The sequence below is a fragment of the Myiozetetes cayanensis genome, unplaced genomic scaffold (genome assembly GCF_022539395.1).
Source record: "Myiozetetes cayanensis isolate MyiCay16 unplaced genomic scaffold, myiCay2020 scf3, whole genome shotgun sequence".
Classification (NCBI taxonomy): domain Eukaryota; kingdom Metazoa; phylum Chordata; class Aves; order Passeriformes; family Tyrannidae; genus Myiozetetes; species Myiozetetes cayanensis.
This window is the reverse complement of record NW_026087521.1, coordinates 13441900-13462977: the sequence shown is the minus strand read 5'-3', so window position 1 is coordinate 13462977 and position 21078 is coordinate 13441900. Positions and strand designations below refer to the sequence as shown.

Below are 21078 nucleotides of genomic sequence, written 5' to 3'. Positions count from 1 at the left end.
AAGCTCTATGACCATTTGAATAACCTAAATTGTATCATAGTTAGAATGACATATCCATTAAACTCCCTTTCAAACCTATTGAACAAAACAAACCTATTTCAAACAGTCATCAGTTAGGCTTCCTAGCATATTTAATAATAATTCAGAGCATGATCCATGGAAGCAACAGTGCTTATAGACTGTTCCCAGTGAGAGAGAATGCTGGTAATGACCTTCTGCATGGCTGGGAGCACCCTGAGTAGCACCAGATGTGTTTAATGTCAGCTGGGATTATCTGGCTGACAGAAAAAGGTTACCTTTCCCAAAGTTCTTTCCTAGTCAGGCAATAGATAAACTTGCCATCCTTAAAATCTTCTGATGCTGAATTTTCATTTATCATCACCTAGAAATATTGTAGATGATAAAGAGATTAAGTACCTCCCACCTAGCATCTCTATGTGTGGCGCTTGTCTGGAATAAAAAGCAAGTTTAATTCTTGTGTCACCTCCAAGAGATGTGCAAAAGTCAAATGTGAAGCAGTCATGAGGGAGAAAATGTGAAAAGAAGTAAAAAGGAGTCTGTCTGTGAAGGAAACTGGGTTTCTTTGAAAGAATTGACTGTACAGTGACCTTTGTGGGTATACCACCAATATCTTTATTTCTGAATAAAATAGGTCTGGGCAACAAACTTGAGTGCAGCCCTGCTGTTAAATGTTATCACTGGTGCGTGGCATGGCCTTGGATCCTTCCAGATAGCACCACCAGGGAAAAAACTAGATCACAGTCATGGGAAGGCACATGTAAGGGTTCAACTCCAATAGGCCATGTGGACACAGTGTAGGCTGCGTGTACTGGGCTGGCCCCTCTGACATTAACCCAAGAGGCTGCCCAAGCCCAGCTCCCATCCCCAAGGTATTTAGCACATCCTCTCTGTACCACCCATGAAAACACAACTCTGATGGGCTGCAACACAATTCCCACGTTACTTTGGATGTTTTGCAGTGAAAAAACATCACAGACAAAATCAAAATTATGTTTGAGGGCCAAGGGACACTGCACAGGTTCCAAAAAGGACTTGTCACTAAGCATGGTTACTATTAGATTGTGCTACATGGCTTCAAGACCCTGTCTTTTTTCTATTTTCTGGTACACATGTAGCCATTAAGAAAAACTTACATTGTCGAGGGCACTGAAAACAATTTCACTGCTGAGGTAAAATAAGAAAAAAAGACTGAAAAGCAAAACCCACAGAGTTAAAATCATTAAAATATTACTTTAATTGTTTTTATAAGAAATAAACCAAGACTGAGTGAACTGAATGAACCTTTTTCATCTGAGTAATATATGACTCTGTGCAGGGCTCAACTTGCCCTTCACAGACCAAAGTGCTTTGCCCAATGTCTTACTGTTGTTGCCAGGAAGAAAACAGAAAACCTTAGATAAAGTGGAAGAAGTAGAGTGGATTTACTCACTGATGCTGTTGTAAACTTCTCTTGGTCTGAGGCCTGTACTGTGAAAATGTGTTTCTGAGTCGTTTCATAGTCTAATCTAGCTAAAATCCTCACATCTCCTTTGGTTGAGCTGATCCAGAAGACATTTGTGTAATCTCTGGTGCCTCCTCCTGCTACAATGGAATAAGTGATGATAGTGGGTGGCCAGTCCTTGTCTATGGCATGCACTCTTCCAATGCTGGATCCAGCTGAGAGACAGAAAATTCATATTTCATTAACATTTTAAAGAACAGGAGGTACAGAGTCCTTGTTCCAACAAAAACTTGATGACACTGAACTAAAGATTTTGGTTTAGAGTTTTTCACTCCAAAAAATTAAAGCAGTGGTGTGAGAAGCACTAGTTCACTGCGCTGTGCTATGGCTCCCCTGTGCATGGGCTTGCCTGCCAGCAGTAAATACCAAAACATAAAGAGTCTGTAGAGAACCACAACAGAACTGCACCATAGCTGGGCCAAGGGAGCCCTCCCTTTTCTGTGTCAGTCTATAATGGTTCCTTTGCACCACCGCACTCCCTCCAAAAGGCTAATTTAGCAAGAGTAGAAAGACAGTCTAAAACAAGACATCTGAGTTCATTTCCTGGCACTGCCACAGATTTCTTGTGCAATTGCTGAATTTGTCTGTGTCTCAGCTTCCATCTGTACAATTGGAGTTTTTGCCAGTTTAGTCTATTTAAGGATAGTAGGTAGTTGCATGGTGAGACCCTGGTTGAACTGGAACTTTGAACCCTTCGCCTCATTTAAATATATGGAAATTCAGGTAGAGCTAAGAGGTACTTACCAACATGACAACATTATTTCTATAATGTTAGGTGTTACTTACTGTACCTTTAGTAATTTCTGAAACATTAAATACATAAGATGAAGTACTGAAGACTGGGAAAAATTCATTCACTGGTTTTATCCTGATGTAAATGTAGATGATATCTGGAAGTATAACAAGATTAAATCAGAGTTAAGTATGGCTGTGAAATTTTCTCATGCATGTATTCAAAATACATATGGTATTCCTCTCTCCATGCTGTTACAGCACAGAAGACTATCAAAAACAATGTAAAAGGGATACTTGCTTGAGTAGTTGGGATGGTCAATATCTTGCACCCTAACAGTCAAAGTATAAACTTCAATTCCTGGATTAGCAGGGTTCTCTAAATCAATAGTTCCAGTCATCTAAATTAAAAAGAAACACAATTGTAGTTATGCTTCCTTATGGGAAGTCACAATACACAGGATGGTAATTACTTTTTTCAGCATTCTGTAAATGTGATCTCCCCCTTGGACATACAGTATTGTTCTACAGGAATAATACAGTCTATTAACAGATTGCAGGATTGAATTCCAGGCTTTTTTCTACACATTCATGCTCTGTTATCTCTTGAAAATTCAAAACTCTTCTCTTCTGCCAACAAAATTTCTTCCCCATAAGCGCAGGAAGTTTTATCATTTGGATCATAGTGTCTTGACCTTCTACCTAGTCGATTCAAAGCACATTTAATGAGCTGGGTATTTACTCTGCCTTTTGTTGGCTCAACAAGAATCTATGATTGCTAAACAGCAGTAGTTACTCCTTGAGCTCATGCCTGCAGATATTTACTAAATGTATCAGGTCCAGCCACGAATGTTTATCCAGGCACCAAGTTGTTACTAAATGGTGGCTCACGGAGATTTAAATCCTAATCTCCTGAACTCTATCTTGCTGTAAGAGCATCATAAACTTTGGGACTAACACACATGGTCATCCACTGTTCATCATAGTCTACAGGGAAACTCCTGGAGGAACAGGTCACTTCAGATAGCCTGTTACATTGCACATACACAATGCTCAAAGGGCTGACAACAATCATATCCTGTGCAGCAAAGAAAATGCTTTCTATTTTGGTAGATGAAGCAACTAAGGGCAGTACTTATTGGTAAGGATACCTTAGATCCAAAATTAAAATAAGCCATACAAAATCATTTTACTGCTCCCATAGCACTCCTGTCTTTTATACAGTATGCTTATTTTTTCTTCTTTCCCTTTTTCTGTAGTTACCCATGGTTCTTTTTCAAAGCAACAAAACAACCACTATTGCACATGTCTAGGAACTAGTGGGGTTTCTGGCCAGTGTGAGTTTGCCAGCAGCTGTCAGCATAAGGAACACATATTTTGACATAAAAATCACACAAGTGCAAACCCCACCACACTTCTGGGAATATTTGCCACTCAGAGTGGTTTTAAAATTCTGACCAATGAAGCTGGGAAGTCGTTACTGAGTGTGGGATTTCTCAAGTATTTAAATTCTTCATGCTGAATAGCAAGGATCTTCCACAGTCTGTCATGAGTAAATGGGTATGAAATAGCATCAGATTTCTCTGTTTACCCATATCAAAACTGGTTCTTCACACTCCCTAAAAAAGGGTATTTTTTTCAATCATATCTATCACATTTATTTAAAACTGGAAAAAACAGTCTCTGTTCATTAAATTCTGTAGAATCCTTAGAAAGCACCCAATCAAAGGGTACATAGTTCACATCCAGTCAAAACAGTCATTCTCCATATCATACCAACTGTGAAATGGATCACAGTAATTATTTTTCTTGTACAGACAATGAATTAAAAAAAACTTACAATATTTCATAAATTGACTTCTGAAATGGGATAATTTAACATAAAACCACAAATGACTGACCACAAGTCTTCCAGACACAGTGGAATCCAGAGTGAAGTTATTGCTTCCAAAGCCAGATAATCCAGTGAAATTAAATTGATTGTTTGACGGATCAACATCAATATCTTTACAGTAATTTCTAAGATCAATGAGAAATGTCCCAGGAGCCGTGTTTTCATTTACTTCTTTCCTGTTTAAAACAAACACGTTTCCCATCAGTGCAACTTATATTTCTTCTTTTGAACTCTTCATAGAATATGTGCCAAAACATTGCTTTATATTCTTACTGAAATCCTAGATCTAAATACAACAATAGATGAAGCTACCCAGAATCTGATCCATATGTTGTGACAGACAACAGCCCTGTACAATGGGCAGGCTAATGATTAATGTCCATTTGAAACTCTAGCTGTAGATCTGGGGAGCCCAACTGATGTGCCCTGGGCTGCACACCGGCCTGGGGCAGCGAGGCAGCACCAAGGCATAACACACTCAGTACCTGAAGGCAGAAGGACTGCATTCTGGTGGGTTGTCATTGATATCAGAAATAACGATTGTGATCTCCATTTCACTGGCGTGACCATTGCTGGGACTGTCCTCCACCCGGACTCTCAGTGAGATGTTGGGATGGAGCCGCAGTGGAAGGGCGTCGCGGTCGATTCTCCCGGTCACCTGCAGCACTCCAGTCGCTGGGCAGCAAGCAGACAGAACTTAGACATTCACCATGGGGGGAAATAACAAATGGTCATGGTGTACATGCAAGAGGACAGGGTAGCTCAGCAGACAGGTAGCAGAACAAAAAGTCTTCTATTCTGTACAAGTCATGTCTGGTTTAGTTGTTTTCCTTTTTTTTTTTTTTTGTTCAAGTGATACAAAATTGCTGTGAACATTCTGAGTAAGACTAATGGCTGCATACCCACTGCTCAAAAATAGGCGCTGGGAGGCCTCAGTAGAGCATTTGTAAATCAGTTAGGTTTCCCTTATTCTCAAGTTGCTATTGCAAGTCAGAGTTGAGTGCATTCACAGAGCATCAAGGAGAATGAGCAGCTAATGCCTGTGCTGTCCTTGCTCTCTAGCAAGTAAGACTGCTTCACTTTCTACTGTTATCATTCAAGCATCCTTCAGCACCTCCAAATCTACTCACACATCAACAGAGCTGCTCTTAGCTGTGACAGACTGTGTCAAGTGCTCTGGTCAGCCATTCACTTAATTTTTTTTTCACTTCTGTTAGCTCCTGTTCAAAAATAGAAGGTTTTTATGGCACAGCACAGTACTATTCCCAGAGCACAAAGGTAAAAGAACAGTGTGTAATATCCTCAGCCTTTTGAAGTGTAATTGAGGGGGAGGGTGACAATATGTGGCCAAAGGGCATAGGGAATTCAAAGCATTTAAGGATCACCCTGATCCCCCACAGCACTGCGTTGTGTGGCACCTCTTACAGCTGTGATAAGCAGTTCTAAAGCAATAGCAGACAAGGAGCAAAGCAGTCAATGAATGCCAGACCTGGAGCAAAAACCACTGGGAAACAGATATATGGACTCCAGAGAGCACAAAGGGGGTAGGACCATGATAAGAGAGAGGATTCTTTTGGATAGCCTTACCTGAGGAGGGTCATGAATGGAGCAATGAACCAGAGGTATAGATTTGCTGTGCACCTCAGTGCTGGAGAGGATTTCAGACAGGAGAGAGGACATTATGGTACAACTATGTTCTGAGAGCCCCAGAAGGGTTACTGCAGCTCTCAGAGATTAAAAAGAAGTCATCTAATCTGACTTCCACCCAAGGGATCATCACTCTGCAGCCACAAGGCAATATTTGTCAAGAAGTCACCTTTGATCTACTTTCTTCAAGATATGTTACTGAGTCTTGGCCAGGTGACCAAAGAATTTGACCCTAATAAGGGATTGAGCATTCATTATTGATATGGGAAGCCACAAAATAAAGTCAGTCAATTTAAAACTAAGGCAAAAACATTTTCTCCAAAGTAGCCAGGTTTTTTTGGTTTTTGTGGGGTTTTTTTGGATGTCATAAGGCACATTTTTGCTTGTCTTACATGGATTTATGGAGAAGTATCTGTCAGAAGATTGGATGCTGTAGAAAAGTCTGCTGGGAGAGTCTTCATCATCTGGATCTTTAGCTGTTATATTGGCAACAATGGCACCTGGGCTTTGTTCCTCTGGAATTCTATAGATTGTTTGTTTTCTACAAGATAAAACAAAATTCAGCAAAGCACACACTGTGGTTACAAGGGCAACTGATTATGGACTTCTCTGAGCAGCCAATTGTAGGAGCAGAGCCATGGCCATACTGGGCTCAGAGATGGTGTTTTCATGTCAGGGTAAATATCTGCCAGCTGGACATGTAGCAGTAGCTGAACTGGTATGTGTCCCTGTGTTCACAAAGCATGACACAGCCACACAAATTAGTGTTTCTTCCTCTGCAACTTTTCCACAGTAAAAACAATTTGACTTTCACAGAATCATGGAAGCTGAAGTTGGGAGGGGCTGTTAAGTCAGGCTCTCCATCTCCCTACAGACCCACCAGCTTTAAAGCCACTTGCTTTAATTCCTTCATTTTCCAAGAGCAAAACAAAAATAGAGTAAGTTTAATGTAGTTAATCATCTTTTTAATAAATGCTGAAGGCTTTTGGGGGACAACAGTATTACAGAAAAGCTGAGTTGCCCCTGTAGTAGGCAGAGCCATGGAGAACTCCTGTGGGTGCCCAACAGATGAACGTGCCTCAGACTCCCAACAACATCTGTCTGTCTGATGTATTCTACATAGAGAAAATGGTTCTTTACTGCTGCTGTTTGGTATGCCAGTGATCCCAAATTTCCCATTAATTGAGTTTTATAGCTCAGATATAGTCTGGAAGGTAATTGCACAGGAGTGCTTACAGTGATTGCAGTTGCATGTTCACATGGGTACTCAGGTAGGCAACTTGAACCACTTGCAAAAACAGGCATGGGCCAGGACACAAAAATTGTGGAAGGAATTTCTGAAGTTTGATTTATGCTACTGAAACACACACAAACACACAGGCATCTCCTGCTTCTAGAACTCAAAGAGAGTTGAACATGCTCAAGAGTTCAGTAAAGCATTAGTAGTGTGTTTCAAGACCAAATCCCTTTTGCACATTCTAAACTTTCGATGCCACCACTTAACTAATTTCCCGGTACAGGAAAGCATGAGCCCTTCATTATCCTCTGAAAATACACATCATATGGCACTTAGCCATTGGAGCAGAGAATTACAGCACATAAGATCCCACATCTCCAGATCTTCACTTGCAATTTTAAAAATATTTAAGAAGACACATTGTCTTCAGCTGTTCTGCCAGATTATATGAAAAGAGGCAAGCATACAGGAGAGGAATCACATAGGGTTTTCCCAGTAAAAATACCTAACTTAACAGCCAGAAGTAAACAATGAGTTTATGAAGGCTGTGGTGTCAGTGTATTTATGAAGCTTCTATCTCACTCTTGGCACTGGATCTCCTCCTTCCTTGTTCTCCTGTTGCTTCCAGGTTCACTCATTCAAAAACAGTAACAGATGCCCTTCACTTGTACCAAAAATGCCACCCCAAAATGTCTGGTATAAGAGGGACAGGCCTAACTGGTTTTTGGTTCAAAGTAGGAACTGCCTAGGCTCACTGGAACCACAACTCCAGCCTCTCTGTGGACAGTAAACTCACCACAGCTCAACTTTCCCTACCAACCCTCTTGCACCCTGTGCTGGTCATTGTCCTGTCCCCACTAAATCTTTCAGGAAGAAGTGGGACAATATTGAGCACATCCCCATAACACCAACTACCAATACAACTGGGGAGGAGTGGGGGCCATTTCCTACACAACTGTGTCTGGGATGTGTCCTGTAGTCCATCTGTCTGCCACCTGCCAATGGCTTTGTACAGGATGGTTCAAGCAGACCTTTCAGACACTGCAATGTAATTGCAGAGGGAGCATATGTTTGTTTTCTTGTCTTCTCCTTTGTTTTCCTGACTCCACAAGTTTTCCATGGATTTTAACAGCCAGAATTTCAAAAGGCTGAATGCCAACGGAGCACTGTGAACACCAAAACCAGATGTGCTTGCATATACTGTGGGAACAATTAAAAAGACCCTTTGAAACCCCGTTCTTGACAGCTTTGATCGGGGTAAATAAAGGAGGTTTGCTAACTCGTCAAGTTTCCCCAGCTCCCATCCCAGCACTAATTATTACAGTGTCAGAAAGTACATGGCCCCAGCATGCTGCTCACATTTTAGCACAGGAGACACCATATGTGTGCATACTAAGGACAGATCATGAAGTGTAATTTAATCTAAAGTGCTTTACAAACTGAGCTGCACTTTTTGGTCTGTAGTGTCAATCTAAAAGGGAGAAGATTCAAACAAATACCAGACTGTATTCATGCCATATGAGAACTGAGTCTTAGAATTTGCGTGTTACAGATGCTCAAGTCACTGCAGCTTTCACTAATTCAAACAAGTAGACAAATATTTGAAAGGGCTCCTTTAGCATTCCAGACATAAGAATAAATACACAGAAATGGCAACATTTGGAGGGAATAATCAGTCTAGAATACAATGTGCAGAGGTTGGCACTGAGAAGAAGATTTCTCCTGCTTGCAGCAGTGCAGTAATGTGGAGCAGGCTGTTAAGAGTATTGTGTATTGCAGACAAGAGGTTCAAGTATCACATAAGTAGTAACAACAACAGCAACAAAAATCCATTCCTATTTCTAACATTTAATTCTTCTGTTTCTTCAGATTCTCCAGCCCTCTACCCATCACGGTCCTTGACTTCAGCCCAGGTGCCGTTCATTGTTCTGGCTCCACAAAACAGCCAGAAGATTGTTCCAAACAGGTGGCTGGAATGTCTTGGCATAGCCCCAGGTGCTATCCTGTCTTAACCTTTGCAGAGATGGCAGGAGAGCAGCCACCATAAATATTCTCAGCAGGGCCCTTGTAGAGTCTCAGAATCAGGAGGCATAAAGAGAGCGTCTTGAATCCCATCAGTGTCTCATGCAAGTGACAAAGATTAATCAACAACAGAGTCAGATTGACTCCAATAATTGTCACGCTCCTGCTTCAGAAACAACCATCCATCGTGCTTTCCACGACAAAATAGCCTGCCTGTGGCACATTAATTTTCTTTCCCATTTTTCCAAATTTCCAACAATATTCCTGATTCCAACTAAAACTCCATTAGTCTTCAAAGCTATTTCTGACTTGTGTGTTATGACACAATTTCCTGCTTATGACACTGTAAGAGTCAAAAATGTTTCAAAAAATCCCTGGGATTGTTTACAAGTGTGCCTGGGAAGAAGAGGAAGACAGATCAAAAGGGAGACCTTTTTTATGTCTAGACATTTCTGCATGAATAAACATCGTTATGGTGAAATGCACACCTGCATAAAGGGTAAATTCTAGATGATTGTATTCACACAGGTTGAAATTAATCTCCTTGTCTGAACTTGTCCAAAGGTCTCTGCATACCTATAACCTCTCTAAATGCCAAAAAGTAAAACAAGCTTGTTTGACTTTTCTTAGCATGAAGGCAGAGCCTGGAGAACTCTAAACTACTAAGAATATGAATAAGAATAAAAGAGGGAAATTAGGACAAAGCTTTCCAGTATAAGAATAGGAATCATAACCAAATTAAAATACTTTTTTCAGTAATATTTTGTTGTTATATTTATTTGCCCTTACGTTACACCATCTCATTGATGCCAAAGCAGTAAACCTGGAAAAACATCTACATTTTGAGTGCAATGGAAAATTTTCACTCACGTGGTAAAGTAAGGCCTTTCATCGTTGGTGTTAATTATATTTACATTTACTGTTTTAGTTGAGTTGAGTCCATCCAGGTCTGTCACTGTTACATTTAAAAAGTAACTGTTAAATAAGAAAACAAAACGAGAGTTGTTCTCTGGCTATGCAGGAAAACGTTTCTCTGACTACTGTAAGCTAATAGGACATGTGAATAAAATATGTTCTCACCAATGTGGATCTTTCTCATAATCAAATTCTTTCATGGAGAAAATGGCTCCACTTTCCGTGATCAAGAATGGCACTGTTGTAGGGAGCAGTGAATACTGAAATGAAGAGAATAAGGAATTAGTCTTTGTATATTTAAACATCCCTTCGTTCATTCCTTGCCTTGTAGAACAGGCCAAGTTACAGTACAGCATTTGCCTCAAACTCCACAGTGAAATTCTGACACACAGATTGCACAAGCCCTGATCATCACACCAGAACAGCTTGACCTTGGTCATAAGTGGTTTGCTTACAGCCAGTGAAGAGTCACAGACACCAAATTACATCAAAGGTCATGCTGTTCTCTACCTCTGGGAGCTCCAAGTCTGCAATTAGAATTTCACAGAGAGAGCAGCCAGCAGGACCACAGCATCACAGGAGATAATCAGCTTTGTGGTGGCAGCAGAGTGCATGCACAAAGGGCAGAGAGAAGGGGCGAGGCTGGATTTGTGGGACCTGGAGGCTATGGAGGAGGCAATGATGTCTGGGGATCCAGATGATGGGAGAAGGTAAGGAGGGGAGAGTGGTTTTTCACAGAGTATATACAGGGGCGAGGCTGGAGAGTGTTCACAACAGCCCAATGCTAACAGAGATGGCACATAACAGCAGTGGCTTAGTGCATTGCACAACACAAATGGGTACCACAGCCGTGCATGGGTGCAGGAAGGAGCAGAGCACCCCAACACCGTACACACTAGGGAGAAAGGCAGCATCCTGCTCCCTGTGGAGATGTGGCAGGCATACCCACCACATCCTGCCCACTACCTTCACACACCAAGCCAGCACTAGTAGCCCACAAAGACATTTCCTTTACTAGTGCAGGTGTTAATAACACCCATAAAATCTGAAGTATGCGAAAACAGAGTAAGTTGCAAAATCCACTGAGCAGATCTGCCTGAGGATGTAACAGCATTTCTCTGTTTGCCGCTTCTTATGCCTGAGATGTGTCAGCTTGCAGAACTTACTGCCGTTGCTTTTATACACAAAGCAGAGCTAAACCCCCACAGCTCTGCTTCTCTCCTTGCTGGCTTGGGTTCGGAGATTTGACTGGGCAAAGCCTGAGGATAGACTTCAAGCTAATTGTTTTCTTGAATAATGCTCCTCATTGAAGTAGCATCTTTGGGTTCAGTTCTTGAATGTGCTGTATTTATTGGCTTTGTAAGACAAAGCCAAGAGACCAAAGATACAACACAATTCTGAGGTAAGTGCAGTTACTTTTTCACTGTCTGCAAACAAACTTACCATTTTCCAGACTTTTTCCTGGTACTGAGAGTATTTTCAGATCAGCTAACACATTTTTGTAACTGAAGGTCTCAGTTTGCCTTGGCATTGTCAAAAAACTGAGATTCAGTTGTCTTGTAAGTGATTTCCTTACAAAGAAGGCTAAGAACTCAAAATACAATTTGTGTCCAAACATTAAGGCCGGATTTTCTTAGTTTGGTATTGAAAATACTTCTTTTTCCTGATTAAACCTTTTCCTGTGTTCCTGATAAGGAAGGAAGTTGTCGAAAGATGGTGGTAATTAGCTTTTCAGATACAGTGGATTATGTCATCTCTGTTTGGCTTTTTTTCTTTAATACAACTTACTTTGAGTTTGTCATTTTCAGGATCAGCTGCATCAACTTGGTAAATGCGTTCTGGACGTGTTCCTTCCAACACATAGATCATTAGAGCTGCACGGATATAATTGTACTCAGTGTTAGTTGGGTAAGAATAAATGACCCAGCAGCAAACAAATTGATGCACTGACGCTGTCTGGAGGTATTACTGCTTGCTACATGTTCTTACTTCACAAGTGTAACTCCAAAATCATCACAAATATCACAAATACTCAAAAGATAAAAAGAAACAAATTACACATCCGTAAACAGGTAACCATCACTGCGAACTGCAAACTGCAACATGAATTGTGCCTTCAGGGGAAAGACTGATCTTTCCATATGGCCTATCTTGAGCTGTTCACAAGTTATGGAGTTAAACTATTCATTTGGACTACACCTGTGTCTTTCTTTACTATTCAGATGGGGAGAACACAGTTCTGTGCTAGGTCGTCATCACCGTCCCCTTCCCAAGGCACGTCCTGTGCCTTGCCAGGAGAGCTCAGAGCTTTTTTTCTTAATTTCTGTTTTTCCTTTATACCTATGAGGCAAATAGTGGATGGTCTGCACTGACTTACATGTTTGCTTTCCTAAGGTTGCTAATTCAGTGCAAGGTGTATTTCCTTCCATAGCAGGGATTCTCACAGCTGAGCTATCCCATACTGGACCACCGGCAAGAGGCTTATCCCTCCTTGGGTAGAGCAATTAACAGGACAGCAGATCTTTAGATCATATTATTTGCTTTATGGCCTTTTGTGTCTGCTGGACCTGCTCTTTCTGGACTATTAATTTCCACTGTGACCCCTACTGATTGCTGCTTCTCATCAGAGCAGTAGGAAACCCAGAGCAGCATAATGAGTTGTTCCCAGAGGACAACAATATGAATATAAAGTTTAATGAGAGGAAGATACTTTTTCATAAACAGCGAATGCGCAATTAGTGTCTAATTGTAGCTGGTACTGTTAACTAAAGCCACACAGTCAGACAGATCAGACATCTGTGCTCACCAATTTATGGCAGCTCTAGCTGAGAGTTAAGCTGATGCACTTATTTGTAACAAGCTCCCACGTAGTGTGTTTCATGCTGTGTCGATCTCCTAAAGTGTCACATTTAATTATTATTAGATTCCAGCAGCACCCATGATATGTAAGACACCAGCTATACTGAGAAGATGACACAGCCTCTTCCCTAGGGGAAACTAATTTGCTTTACAAACTAAGTATTGTATGGAATCAGGAATGTCAAAGTGCTTGGGAGGCATCAGTGAAGCAGCTGAATCTGAGCAGGCCGGTCAGAACTGGCGAGTTGCAGCCCACATTATACTGCTGCCAGTCCAGATCTGGGGAGACAGCAGCCAGCTTTGAACACCTACCACGAAGGGATCACAGTTTAACATTTTCAGACTTTTAAAAGACTGAATACTAAAGTGTGCTCTGCCATACAGTGATGTTAGAATATCAAGTCTTCAAACAGGCTCTCCGTACATCATGAAATAACCTGAACTGTTCTGTCTGCATGCAAACACATAATAAATACATCACCATATTCTGCTGCCTGTGGTACAGTTTTTCCAGGTCCCTCTCATTAGTAAATGAGAAAGATAAGGTCGCTCAGGGAGTAAGACAATTATTTCCTATCCATTTGAGGGAGTTGCCACTTGCATTAGGTACCATGGCATGCCCAGCCTGCGCTGGCCACAGATGGGTCCAGACCCTTCAGCCTCATTCCTAAGGCTACTACATATTCTCCCCCCTTACACTTTTGCCCATGGACTAAAAGTAAACGTGGTTAACATCATCTGCCCCACTCAGGAGATAGAACTCTCCACCTCTTTCCATTTGCACCACCATAGATCACAATCACTGAGATCTCACTCTTCAAACTGATTTTCTGCTTCATTTCTCATGTGCAGGTGCAAATGCAACATACAGATGTAAAACATCCACAAAGCAATTTTTTTATCATTTTCCTCAGAAATTCTTGCACACACAACATACACTTATTTAAATTTATCTGGCTTGTCCAAATCAGCCCAGTTTTCAACAAACTACTGGAACATGTATCCATATTCAGTGGTTATATCCCCACCAAACTTCAAGTCTCTAATGTGTATTTCTAGGTAGGTATTAATATAATAAAAAAAGGAACATACATATTTATTGGTATCAATTATTTTTTCTTTTAATTTTTCAGGTGCTTCAAAATGATTAAATAATTTTTGGTCAAAGCTTCAAGAAAAATAAAAGGGTATTTCCAGCAATGAAGAACACCAAATACTTGTGTTAAATAAAGCTGTGATAAAAACTGTGTCCTGTTCCTCCCTCATTTTTGTAAAGGAAAATTCTTAAACTACTTTAGTTATGGGCACTGTATGCAGCTATAGCTTTTTTTAAGCTGATGTCATCTTTTCAAATCTTGTTCTTTTCAAATACTACCATTATCTTACTTTGAATTGCCATATTTCCTCTAAATACAGGATGTTCATTTTTATCTGTTACTCGAATAGTCAATATGTTAAGATCAGTTCTTCCAGTTGTATCTTCAACGAAAATCTGTAAATCAAAGCTCTTTGGCATTGTTTCATAATCCAGGACAGGGTTTCCAGTGGTAACAACCTGAAAATAAAAGATTATTATTGCAAGAGATATAAGTTATAATCTAGATGAGTGAATAAGTTATGGTCTAGATGAGTGAATAAAGTAAAGGGACACTTTCAATCAATAAACAGTGAGTATTTCAGATCACCTTCTACTTGCTAGCACATTTCTTGTCACTAGCAAAAATGTGACAAAAACAGAGTGGAGAAAGAGACCAAATTGTTGTGGCTTCATGGAGAAACTCAAGGATCTTTTGTGTGAGGACCAGTTTGAGGAGGAGAAAGCCTGGAAGGAGCTGTCCTGCCTCACAGGCAATGCTTTTCCTTCAAGGTCAGGACTACATTTTACCCTTTAACCTGTTCTGGGAGAAAACTTGCAGGAAACCACAGAAAGAAGGGAGCTGCACAAGTACAGTGCATGAGAGAGAGACCAGAACTGTTTGGTGAAAATGCTGAACTAATTAAAAAGTAACCTAGGCCTTGAGTTTTGCAAGACTGATAAGGCAAACATTTCCTTGCCATGACAAAAAACCAAGAAGAGACTTCTCGTCTATTTGCAGAGTTATTTTTCTTCCAGATTGATTTCTCAGTCTCACTCAGAAAGCAGCCATATAAATTCTTATGCTGGACAACATAACAATGGCATGGGACAGAAGCAAGCAGTGTTTTGCAGTATGCTTTGCAGTGGAAGGGATAGCTTTAATTCAAAATGCCAACATACAGCCTAGGAAGGGACTCCCATATTACAAATTTTCTGTCAGCAAAGCCAGCTTAAGGGACATATCCATTTCCTTCTGGACTCCAGGAAACAGCATGAAGCTATGTCAGAGGAGGTTTAGGTTGAATATTAGAAAAAGGTTCTTCACCCAGAGGGTGGCTGAGTACTGGAACAGGCTTCCCAGGGAAGTTATCACCGAGCCTGACAGAGTTCAAGAAGCGTTTGGACAGTACTTTCAGGCACATGGTGTGATTCTTGGGGTGTCCTGTGCAGGGTCAGAGGTTGAACTCAATGATCCTGATGAGTTTCTTCCAACTCAGCATGTTTTATGACTCTATGATTCTATGATCTCTGCAGCTGACCCAGTCCAGGTGTTTGTCCAGCCACACTCTATGCTTCACAGATGAAAGAGGGCTTTTTGGAAAGTTTTATTAACCATTTCACTGGCCTGGTTGGGGAGCAGTAAAGAACCAGCAGACCTGGCACAACTGAGCTTTGTACTTTGCTGGGAGGTGGGACTGTGGGAGTGTGTGAGCTGCAGCAGCTCCCCTCAGGCAGGTCAAATCAATGAGCCACAACTGCCCAGGGCCACAGTCTTACTTTTCCCAAATTTTCTCCTAGAAGCACCAGCAAAGAGAACAAGAAAAGAGCCCTCATAGCAGTTCTGTGAAAACCTGAGCTTCATTGGAAATACACGGAAAAGGGTATTTAAGATGCTTCTTAGTTTCTATCTGTATCTTTTAAAGATGCTCTTCAGTGTCACTGTTCAGTCTCAGACACAGAAGCAAGTTACAATGGGATGACAAGTTATCATGTGTCTGAACACTCATTGCCAGTGACAAATGTGAGTTAATACTTGCTAATTTATCCAACAAGGAAAAGTAGCCTGAAATAATAGAAGTTGCTTTGCATTTGCCACAGGACAAAAGCACACATACAAATACATTGCAGATGCGCGGAAAGCTGATACCTTCTTACCTCAAGATAACTTCCTCATGTGCCACAGCCTTTGTTCAGAATTAAAAATTACTTTGATCTGACTCAGTTTCCTTTATTTTGGAAGTGAGTCAAATTAATTAATTCTAGGTGAGAGTGGCCAAACAGAAACTGCATGTGGTTTAACTAAGCCACTTCAAATTCACAGTGATTTCATGTAAATTAAGTTGAAAAATTATGGACAAATCCTCAGAACAGAAGGAGGGTTCTACATGCTCTTCTTCACCTCTTATTTTCTAAAAATCATGGTTTTTTCTATCAGAGAACTAATGGAATTATTGTGATGAGTGATTTTTGAAGATGCAATTAAAAATTGTATTCACTGTTGCTATTCATTTGTCATACCTATTGCAGCATGTCGAAATACTACCACATCTGCATTTACAACTCTTTTCTGATTAAAAGATGAGATACTGTGCACTCTCAGTGCTCAGCAATCCAGGAAACGTCAGCGTACATGACTGAACATTGCTCAAGCTAAATGTAAAACTCACCCTGAATTCAAGGCCTCCTTTTGATTCAATATCAAAAGCCTCTGTAAGTGGATTTGAATTTACTATGGTAGGAAGAATTGCAACACCTTCAGAAGACAGTGGAGAAACAGTTACATTGAAGTCACAGACTGAAACACCAGCTGCAGTGTTTTCTTCAACAGTGCTTGTTGCAGGTAAGCCCTTAAGCAATTGGGTTTTTCTTCCTGCAAGATGAAAATAAATGCAAAATTACTTCTGGCAATCTTGGGCTAACAGGAGTACACAGCTTTTGCAAAGAGCTGCTATTTTAGCACAAAATGGCCTGATTCCCTTTTTGCTTATAAACAGGGGTATGCATGGTGGTAAATCTAGTGCTAAATCTAGTAAATCTAGTGCTAAAAGAATCAATCTTTAATTCAGTCCTATAGTGTTGATATCTAGAGTGGCTGTTTTCAGAGTGTTATTGTTACTGCATTGTTTACCTTCGTGTATGTCTTTATATAGAAGCAAAGAAACCAAGGATGTTTCTATCATTTCATTTTGCACCCTGTACTAATTGCTGCCTCTGTTCACTGTCACATCAAACAGCACAGAAAATCACACAGAGTAGGATGTCAAGGAAACATTTTTTGTGAACTACACTGTCTGCAGCACCGTTTTCCTCCATTTTCCCTCTTCTAATTCTTTCTAGGACAGCTTTGTGCATGCCTGGCTTGTGAGTAGTGTGAGTTCGCAACAACTTTGGGTGTTGTGCTGTCGTGTCTCCTGCTTTGGGCATGGAGTAGCAGCCTGGAGTCCTTGGAGGAGATGTGGACCCACAAAAGCACCCTATGGTTCAAAACTGCCTTGAAGCAGCACATACTGGTGAGGCATCCAACAGCTTGTCAATCAGATCTCTGGAGTCCCCAAACCAAACCTTTTGCTTTCTCTGTTATTTAACTTCTAGTTTTTGTTATTTTTGACAAAGGCCTGTTGTGATTTGTCTCATGAAGAGTGTCTAGAAAACATAAATCATGACAGCTTTTAAGGCATGTCCCGAAACAACATCTTAGTAATTTCACATCCTCAAACTGGCAATGTGCCTCAACATGAGACTATGGCAGGGCTGACTGTTGCTTGGGGATGCTTCACTGGCTCATCCAAAACACTCTCCAGGAAAGCTGGCTGCATTCAGTTGAACTTCCTACACACTGTGTGCCAAAAGAAAGGCAAATACTGCTCACTCAGGGGCTGGTACAGACTGTTCATACACCAGCAATTACTGTAGCAAAAGCTCCAGGAAGTCTTTATTTTTGCTACACAGCTGCAAGGTAAAAAGCTGCTGTGGGAAATAGTCTGAGGCCATTAGAGAGGCAGCCTCTCCACAGCTGCATGGGGATTCCCATGCTCCCACACTCCAGATACAGCAGCTCCATGGATCACTGATCTGGCTGGGATTACTCTGGCATTTACGGGAAAAAAAGTCCTTGGAGATACTCTGCAGGTGGGTGAGGCTGGGATGTGGGAGACACTGAGGTGGGAAGACTGTAAGGGTCTGCCTGTAAGAGTTAATCTGAACAGGTCATGCTGACACTCTGATAGGACCGAGTTCAGCTGAGCTGTTACTGATTTATGTGTGAAGGACTAAGTTTTTATTACTGGTCTTACAGGTTCTGGAAAACATCATTGATGAGAAATCACCCATGCAAACAAGACTGGGCTGAGAGGGTCTTCTGGGAATACATTTCCATAAGTGGAGCTGAACTTTGAATATAATCTCCTGTGGACAGTACCTGATGAATCCAGTTCCCTCATGAAGCCACAATTCATTAATGGAAACCATTTATAAAAACAATGAAATAATTTGCAACATTTAGAAATGTAGAAAGGAGTCGCTATTTTTATACTGTCTCTTAAGATTTTATTGGCTGTTTATTCCAGATCTGTCTTTCTAAATCACAAGTTCTTATTTCTTGACCCTTATTTTTAACTGAAATTTTTGATACTGCATCTAAATGACTTCTTCTTTTTTCAACTGATTTTACAAAAATCCTCCTTCCATATTCACAAGTCCTTTCTTACCTCTTTACTTTGCAGAACAAAATATGCCTGAAGCAATTTAATACATTATTTATCATAATTACCAATGCCAAACATTGACAAATGCTGAGTCTAAGACAAAACAATAATAAGATTAGCTTTGAGAAGTTTATGAATATATGTCTTATTTATCTGTGATTTGTTAGTCTTTACAATGTTCTCGAGTCACACCTTGTCTCTCCACAACCATACAGGTGAGAAAAAGGAAAGCTGAGATTCTCATGCAATGTCTGCATCACAGCTTTGGGGCTATCAGGAAAACAAAGACTGACAGGTTCCTGAGGGATGGCAGAACCTTTCAGTTCCTCAAGAGCAACATCACTGCTCCATGAGCCACACAGACTGCGGTTGGAAGATCTACTTTAAGTTGCTAAAGTGCACATATTTGCATTGGCAAATGTTCCGTGCATTTACACTGAACAAGGACAGTGATGTTATCTTTCTAATATTCTCCACAAGTTTTTTCTTCTCTTTGGTCTTTATTAGGTTGCTTGTTTTCACTTTGCCAAAGAGAAATGTTATCAATATTTGAAAGGAGGATACTGGACTATTAAAATACTTATATTTTCTTGGAGAGCTGACCTCCTTTCCCACTCCAATGCTGTCACACTAGCAGTGGCTATTACAGATGAAGTGCCTCATTCAACAAAGTGTCTTAGTAAAGAGTCATATTCTCTTCATTATACTGATGTAACCACCCAGCTCAATCTACTTCAGTAGGAAAATAATTGTTACTTGATTTTTCCCATCCATGTCTGATCCCTAAATCTGTATTATAAAGCTCCCAAGAGAAAGTGTAACAGCCAACAGTGTTCTAATTTTAGCAGCATAATGAAATCATGTTCTTACCAGATACTACTCCCAGCAAAATGAGGAAAAGGAGAATGCTCTTCATTGTCTTTACAACCCTCTCCTTTGTGTTCCCAGGATGCACACTGAAGGAAGATCATGGTATGTTTTCCCTAGTTTACATCGGCTCCACCTAAATTATTCCTCTTTGTCACGTTGTGCAGTGAGAACTGAAACAAAGGACCCGTGTCTCTAAGGGAGTTTCCAAACACCGTCAGCTTGTTTGCTTCTCAGGAGCTGCTCCTTGCTGACACTTCATCCACAGACCTGGTCTGCACTTGGGAAAACAATCATTAATTGTCCTTTCACTGCAATCATCTTATTCAGTGAAGCATTATGAAGATAATCTAATATGTTCTAAATCTGGAAATACTATGCTGCTTTCACCACTCTGGCAATGAGCATTTGACCAGAGTCAAATACTCATGTTTTTTAATATGATGAAGTCTGTACATGATGCAGCTTTGCTGTGGCTGTCTCAGGAACAGCATGGACCCCTATACAAAGTGCACTGGTTCCCTAGATTAGGCATTTAGCTCCCTAGCCCATAGTACACCCATACAACTTTTTTGTTTTTTGATTTAGCTAAGGGCAGTCCTAGTGTTTCTTCATGGAGCATAGTACAGGGTTGACACTAATACTGGAACTGGATGCGATATAGGTGCATTAGAACTGACTTATAGAATAATTTAGCCTAGAAGGGACCTCTATAGGTCACCTAATCAAACATCCTGCTCAGGCTTAATTAGATCAGATTGCTCAGGGATTCATCTAGTTGATACTCGAACACCTCCACACAAACTTAACAGCTCTGCTAAGAGGTAGAATTTTGTGATTCAGGTTTAACACTGCTGTGGAGAAACCTGCCTGACCTGTGAGCTAAGCTAGCATTGCTAGATGGTTCTGCATGACCCTCTGTGGCTGTCCCACTGAAAGCTGACAGTAGTTCAGAAAGCTCTGTCCCATGCTCCTGTGTTTTGTGTAGCATGAGCATGTTAATTGAACATGCTGAACATGAGCAGCCAGTTTAATGCTGGGCCAGGCATTGCCTATGCTTGTTGCATTTGCATCTTAAACTATGGTTTCATACACATATGTGCCCTGGAGAATTCTGCTGATATAATGAAACTGGAAAAGATGCATCAGTACAACCTACTGATTGGAACTGAGCCATATCTACATATCTGATAATGATTTGGGGAACCATGAGAAATATTCATTTGATGGCTAATCTGCATCTATTTTAAAGTGCTTTCTGGGCCTTGTGATGCAGCCTGGGTTTAAAGTGGATGTGGCCACACTGTATCATCTGGGAACACACACTGCATCAAGCTGTAGTACTGAGGAAGCTAATCTTCCATTGCCCCAGGAAAAGTGTGCCTAGACTTTATGTTAGTAAAAAAGTGTATGGAAAACCTCACCCTCAAGGGACCTAATTATGCTAATTATGCTGATAATAATGTAAATGTATTTATCTGGGCAAAAAGTCTCACCTGTCCTTTTACCTACCAGATCTTTACCCATCCTGTCTTATGTGTTTCCTGGGTTCACAAAGAAGCTTTTGACATGACTGGACATCTCACAAAGATGAGGTCTCTG

General features: G+C 40.7%; 1 protein-coding gene across 1 annotated transcript in view; it reads right to left on the bottom strand.

The window, feature by feature from the left end:
* CDHR3 (cadherin related family member 3) overlaps positions 1–19525 on the bottom strand; it is a 31485-nt gene extending 11960 nt beyond the window's left edge. Inside the window, exons 1-12 of the mRNA XM_050325093.1 lie at positions 19480–19525; positions 16573–16775; positions 14215–14383; positions 11758–11843; positions 10135–10229; positions 9925–10029; positions 6188–6336; positions 4634–4823; positions 4156–4324; positions 2556–2655; positions 2314–2412; positions 1451–1677 (exon numbers count right to left, since the gene is read on the bottom strand). Of these exons, the coding sequence (XP_050181050.1) occupies positions 1451–1677; positions 2314–2412; positions 2556–2655; positions 4156–4324; positions 4634–4823; positions 6188–6336; positions 9925–10029; positions 10135–10229; positions 11758–11843; positions 14215–14383; positions 16573–16775; positions 19480–19525 (1638 nt within the window). The remainder of the gene's footprint in view (positions 1–1450; positions 1678–2313; positions 2413–2555; positions 2656–4155; positions 4325–4633; positions 4824–6187; positions 6337–9924; positions 10030–10134; positions 10230–11757; positions 11844–14214; positions 14384–16572; positions 16776–19479) is intronic.
* Positions 19526–21078: the final 1553 nt, after the last annotated feature.